Source organism: Rhododendron vialii, chromosome 2a (assembly GCF_030253575.1).
Source record: "Rhododendron vialii isolate Sample 1 chromosome 2a, ASM3025357v1".
NCBI classification, from domain to species: domain Eukaryota; kingdom Viridiplantae; phylum Streptophyta; class Magnoliopsida; order Ericales; family Ericaceae; genus Rhododendron; species Rhododendron vialii.
This window is the reverse complement of record NC_080558.1, coordinates 37,552,669-37,559,300: the sequence shown is the minus strand read 5'-3', so window position 1 is coordinate 37,559,300 and position 6,632 is coordinate 37,552,669. Positions and strand designations below refer to the sequence as shown.

General features: G+C 39.3%; 1 protein-coding gene across 4 annotated transcripts; it reads right to left on the bottom strand.

Annotated features, from left to right (window-relative positions):
• Nucleotides 1–434: 434 nt before the first annotated feature.
• Nucleotides 435–5,933, bottom strand: LOC131309517 (serine/threonine-protein kinase AFC3). 4 transcript variants are annotated; one of them, XM_058336136.1, is made up of 12 exons: nt 5,659–5,933; nt 4,719–4,845; nt 3,933–3,959; nt 3,686–3,839; nt 3,550–3,598; nt 2,899–3,013; nt 2,630–2,721; nt 2,386–2,533; nt 1,426–1,490; nt 1,225–1,322; nt 1,036–1,117; nt 435–897 (listed from the first exon to the last, which is right to left on the bottom strand). In XM_058336136.1, exons 1-12 carry the CDS (start codon nt 5,773–5,775, stop codon nt 757–759), a joined length of 1,215 nt encoding a protein of 404 aa, XP_058192119.1. In that variant the 5' UTR covers nt 5,776–5,933; the 3' UTR covers nt 435–756. The 4 variants fall into 4 exon arrangements, with proteins under 4 accessions (XP_058192119.1, XP_058192128.1, XP_058192124.1 ...); XM_058336145.1 differs by having other exon boundaries at nt 1,036–1,141; nt 5,624–5,932; XM_058336141.1 differs by having other exon boundaries at nt 1,036–1,141; nt 5,659–5,929.
• Nucleotides 5,934–6,632: the final 699 nt, after the last annotated feature.

Below are 6,632 nucleotides of genomic sequence, written 5' to 3'. Positions count from 1 at the left end.
GACCATTGAAACATTTTTTTCGAATGTCGGAGGCCAAATGGACAAAATGTTTTATGCCATAGTTGCTAATGTTATGAAAGAAGACCAGTTGTGAAATTAGGCCTAATTTTCCAAAAGTGGTAAAAGTACTTTCTTTTTTTACTTATCGTACTTTTGGGAAACTATACTTCTTAAGCCCCTCCTAATAAACTTACTTCGAAAGCAAGTTACCGACAGTTAAAACAATGTAGGAAATCATGGGACCACGACTAACCCATCCAACGACTTGATCTTGAACAATGAGGACAAAGGGGGTGTCATGTGCCCGGTCCCGTTCAACTCCAAATATTCACTAATTGTACTTGTTTTTCAAGTTAATTTGAAAAAGTTGTAGGAGATTGAATGTAAGTTTCTTGAGTGCATCAAAACATAGCATTAAAAACCTAATCCATGAATTTGTAAATAAAAGGGTGCACATTTTTCCATTATGGTAGCCAAAATTAGCTCCCCTTGCAAGGCTTCCAATTCCAAAACCTATGCCCCATTCAGCACCATGCACCATTTTATCTGTCTTTCTATTTGCCTTATGTTGCTGCTATCTACAAGAGCACAAACACTACTATACAAGGCCTTGACCTTACCATCAACAACATACATTTTAAAGGTGAGAATACCCATCCCGTGGTCTGTCAACAAACAAACTGGGAGATGCTGCCAAGCACCCTGTGCCAAGCGGGGACCTACTTCGCAGGGTCCTTGTCCAATATAACCCCCCGTTCATGACATATTCTCAAAGAAGGGGTGGTTGAGGGCGTCCCGCGCTGTGATACGTTCCGAGGGATCAAACTTCAGTAATCCATGCAACAAGTCAATCAGCAAGAATCTATAGGCTCCAACAACATGTTGCGACACCAGATTCTGCATTTCACAGATTGTTCATCAAAAATTAATCTGGGGTCAAAATGAACTTTTACGAATAGTGGTTGAAGGCATAACAAATATACTTCCAGGACTTATCAATGGGAAAGAGGAACAGGAGAGGGCAGCGGTCAAGACCTTAAGACGGTCCATCTTATTCACTGCTCTGATACTCTCCCTAGAGATTGCTCCTTCAGGCCAGTTCAGACGTGATCCTCGCCTGAAATATTTCTCAGCACCACGACTACAGAAAATGTCACAATAAGCCAATGAAATCAACTTCACAAGACACGTGGATTGCCATGATCTAAATCCACAATCACTTACTCGGCTTTTCGAACCATATGCTCTGGAAGAGGTCCCAAAACCCTCTCCATCATTGCCAAATGCTCCAAGTTCTCGTGTGTTTGAAACAATGCTGAACCCTGGAATAAAATATTCCATGGCTTCAGAAATTTTGAGAATTTTCATGGCCGAGTTCCAACTGAGGCCTAAAACTGAAGAGAGAAAGAGAGAAAAAAAACCAACCGAGCAAAGTTCGACAAGTATACAGCCAATGCTCCACAAATCACATGGATAAGTCCATCCTAGTCCTGCAGCAAATATTTATCAGTTGAGTGAGAACTAGTAAACCAAGAAGTCCTAACCCACTAAAGCCATTCAATGTGAAGTCTCAAAGCTATTCCAACCAACTCCTCTGATGATCATTATGAAGATTGTATACTTTATGGATACTACAAATTCAGCTTCCACTAACTTATCACCATGACACAATGATAAATTCAACAGCCTCTCGTAGACTAATGAAAAGTAAAAGATCTACATCCTGCAATAGCCCACAATACAAAAAGAGCAAAAGAGGAATAGAGCCATTTACGGAGGCAAACAAATGGAGGAGGCAAGACAGAATTGTTTTAAATAGTGATTTGAGGATACTCGACACATTGAGCCAGTTACAGCCACAGGGATTGCTGGGCTCAATGCTTTGTAGGAACAAGTATTCGGTTTCCAACTTAAAAACAACCATCTCAAATCAAAATGAATACAGATAATGCAAAATGGTCAATCATAAGAACACAGGACAAATCTAATCTCACAGAATGGGAGGAGTCCAAGTTTTCATTTAACAAAGACATCCATGAAATTGCAGGCATATGCGATAACCAAGAGGATATAAATATGTTACTTGATTCCCCGGTCAGTAGCACATCTTAAATAATTAAAGTCCGCTATTGTACAGTGTTTAGCATCTTGTATTTAAGCACCCATCATAAGACTTCAAATTTTCATTTTGGCATCACTCTAGCGTCTTACCAAAGTATGGTGTTTCCATAGTTGAAGAAAATGAAGTCAGCAAGGGGAATACAAGCTAACTTTAGGCACCAATTCGGAATTCTTTCTCTAGTCCCACATGGACAAAAGAAAGGACAGGACTCGCATGAACATAAACAAACAGAAGCATTTCATTTCTGCTTGACAACTAGTTACCTAGAATAACCTCAGGTGCTCTGTAATGCCTTGTGGAAACAATCGAGCTATGGTTCTGATTATCAAATGCAGTACTACCAAAATCAATCAGCTTAATGGCACTTGACTTTGGCAAGCACCTGAAGTGTGTTTCATCTGAAGCCATCCTCTGTACCAGTACCCAAAAAAGTTCATATGATATTATAACAGAGCCTATACGCAACTATAAAATTGCATGATCTTCTGTGTGCAGAGGGCAAGATACCTTGCAGCCAGGGAGCTTCACATACTCGGAAGAAACAAGTAGTATATTTTCTGGCTTCAGATCAGTGTGGATTAAGCTTAAATCATGCATATCTGTCGAATATAATAAAACAAGTATAGAAGATGTGTTAAAAACAAAAAGATGCAATCAGGTAGATGGCGCAACACTCCTGAACAAAGAAACAAAGAGAGAACTTGGGTAACTGGTTAGAAAAGGGAAAACATATAGGAAGTCTTGAGATAAAGCAACGGCAAGAACAATCTACACGCATGCTACAGATTCCAAAAGCTGACGTCCAAATTCCCGAACAAGATCCACAGGAAATGGGCAGTATTTATTTCTCTTTAGAAAATCAAATAAACTTGGTCCAAGCTTCTCAAACACCTGATGACAACATTGAAATGCATCCAAAGCAAGGTTTTGTTTAGTTCAAGAGTCATCAATGCAGCTCATATTCATAAATCAATTCAAAGAACCACAAGCAATTTTACAAACCGTATCGGTTTTTAGGGGATCTAGCACACCAGAAACTTCTAAACAGAATAATGAGCAATAACGACAGCAATTGGCGAAAGCAACCAAATATCCAAAAGGGCCAGAATCAAGGTTGCTATAATCCTAGAGGGAGATAAACCTTATGCCCTCATCAGCACAACCTATTTATGACGTCCAAAGAAATGTACAGCAGTTCCTTTAGGTTAAAGGGGAAGCTTGATGGCGATTGAATACTACAGGAAGATAAAGCTTATGCCAACAGTAGCACCATCTGTTTCCACAGATGTACTGGATTTTCTTTACAAAGTCCTCAGGGAAACTAGATGGCAATATGCAATGCAACTTCCTGAGGAAATTAGCAACAAAAAGAAAGGAAAAACAAAAAACAGACAAACTGATAGAGCAAAGTCCACTGGATTACTCACAATGCATATATGATTACGGTAGTCAAACCAATTTCGGATTTGCACGCAGCTGCTCAAGGAAATATGGACAGAAGTTAAAAATCCCAAGACAACCTCAAACCCTTCTTATTTAATCAAAATTTAGTACAAAACATACCGTGAACTGCCTCCCTCATTCTTTGCAAGATTTTGAAGTACTTCAATCTCAATCATCGCTGCTTCACGGTATTTGCGTATGCTCCGAACTACCTTGATTGCCACATATTCTCGTGTTTGACGATCCCAACATTCCAAAACTCGACCAAATGTGCCTACACGACTAGCAATTTGCTGATATGACACAAGCACAAGCACAATCACAAAAATATAAGATCTTGTAGACAGCAGAGCACTTCACAGCTAACCTTCACCCATCTTGGTAAGAATTTTATCTGTGTGAATAACAGACAGACCAGTCAGTTATACAACAGAAAACAATGTTGAAGCATACAACTTCATCACATACCAACATGTATGCCTATAAATTTACAACTCGAAAATTGTTTGCAGCTTTGTAACTTGTACACAAGAACACAATGAGCAGGTTTCTAACAAGAACAATTTGAGTAGTCCCGTCAAAGTTAAATACTTTAGAAAATAATGTGGCTTGTTATTAAACATGTTATTTTCTACGTCACATAATACGATCCTGGTCCTGCAGACATTTTGTGAAATTCTTAACATTTTCCATCTGATTTACGCATCAACAAAGAAGCAGATATAGGAAACAGGAACACATAACAATATCATGAAACTTAAAAAGTCACTGGAGAACATTAACGCCACAATGGTGCAGACCCATTCGTTTGTAACACGAGTACAATAAACAGACCAACTTGCTGGAAAGTGAATTCAGAAAGATACAGGAGCATAGGATGCATGTGCTCCATTTTATTCCTTCTTATTTCAATGGTTTTGTTTTTCTTTTTTCTCTTACTCCAAGACAGAAGTATCCGTGCTTCTACATTGTAGGTGATCCTTAATATAATCTTTTACTTATCAAAAATAAATAAATTTGTAGGTGATCCTAACATTCCAATCATTCTAATTCATAGATGCCAAAATTCTAAACCATGGGCAGCTCTATTTCAGTAATTTTAATCAAGTATACCGCATTTATTATTCAACTGCAAACGAAGAGAAACCCTTACATCTTGGAGTGAGATTATCCCCAAAGCTAAACACGTAATGCCCTTCACGATCGTCCTCCCTCCTCGGCGGCGAGATATGTCGACGAAACGCCTCATTACGCAGCATCACCGGAGCCGGAACATCCTCCTTCAAAAAAATAATCAGCCAATAACCAATTCGTAAAAACTTGACACCCGGTTGAAAACCCTAGCTTTAATTTTGTCTTTAACAATATTCCGATCCCTTCTCTTGTTGAAGGAAAAAAAAAAAATCTTACCCTGAAATTCGTAGAAACTCGACACCCAATAAAACCCTAGCTTTAATTCTCTGTCTTTTACAGTATTCAAATCGCTTCTCTTACTGAAGAAAAAACCCTTACCCTGAAAAAACCCTTACCTTAAAATTCGTAAAAACTTGACACCCAAATAAAAACCCTAGCTTTAATTTCGTCTTTTCCAATATTCCGATGAGTACTTCTCTCGCTGAAGGAAAAAAACCCTCCCCTAAAATTCGTAGAAACTCGACACCCAATTAAAAACCGTAGCTTTAATTCTTGGTCTTTTACTGTATTACAGTATTCCAATCGCTTCTCTCGTTGAAGGAAAAAACCCTTACCCTAAAATTCGTAGAAACTCAACACCCAATTAAAAACCCTAGCTTTAATTCTCGGTCTTTTACAGTATTCCGATCCCTTCTCTCATTGAAGGACAAAACCCTTATCCTAAAATTCGTAAAAAATCGACCGAATCAAATCCTCCGGTGCATAAAAAATTTAAAACATACAAAAAAAATTCACACAGCCTAACGACCCAAAACATCTCGGTAGAGAGGTACACCAATTTCTCAGTACAGAGGATCTAAATAAAAACCCTAGCTTCAATTTCCAATCGCTTCTCTAGTTGAACGGGGGGGACAAAAAACTAACCCTAAAATTTTAAACAGAGGACGAACCGAACCAACCTCTCGTTGCTCGGAAGGCGGGACGTCCCAGGCAAGACGACGGCGTTTCCTGACGTGTTCTTTCTCGGTCATATCGTCGGATAAAACTTTTCTCACCCTATATAGATGTGTATGCATGTATAGTATATGGATTCTATGGCTCTTCCTCTGCAACCACGAAGGGAAATTGATTCAAATTACATCGAATTTATTGAAATTAGGGTTAGATTTTGGTGCTGAGAGATTGAGGTAGGGGAAGAGAGAGAAAATGGACCAGAGAAGATTAGGGTTTTGATTTATACGGATCTGGTTTCGACCCGGATTTTGGCTCTGTGTTCGGACGACGACGTGTAAGGCCTTTATCGGGGCGGGCTTTAGTGAGCCCGAGAAGACACTGCTCGGGCTCACCCACGGGCTTAAGTCAGCGGGCTTTTTTATTTGACGGGCCGGGCTTTATCAATCCATGGACTACAGGCGGGCGGGCTTGTGGACCACATTCAAGAATTGGTTTTGGGAAAATGACGGCTGTTATGATAATTAATACCCGTCAAAGACATGCTAAGAATATTTGTTAATACTGAAAATATCTTTGACGGGCATTAATTATCGAACACGTTATTGGCCGTCATTTTTCCATTGTTTTTTCTAGTTTCCACGAGCGGCAGAAACTATGAGTTTTCTACCGCCACTGTTGTGGGTCCTACCACGAGTTTATTTTTACAATCTGAATCGTTCATTTTATAGAGCTCATAGATTAGTGTATCCTCCAAAAAAATCAACTTGATCGGAGATCGATATTTATTTTATAGAATGGACAAGTGATTCTACCAAGTTAATTGTCCATGACTATCTATTTTATAAACCAAAATTCAAATTTTGGTACACCTAGCGATGTCCAATAAGCTAATTTTTGAAATGAATGTACTAAGTTGGAAGCCCTACAAGCAGGGCCGGCCAGGGGTAAGCCCCGCAAGCCGGCCGGCTTGGGCAACCCC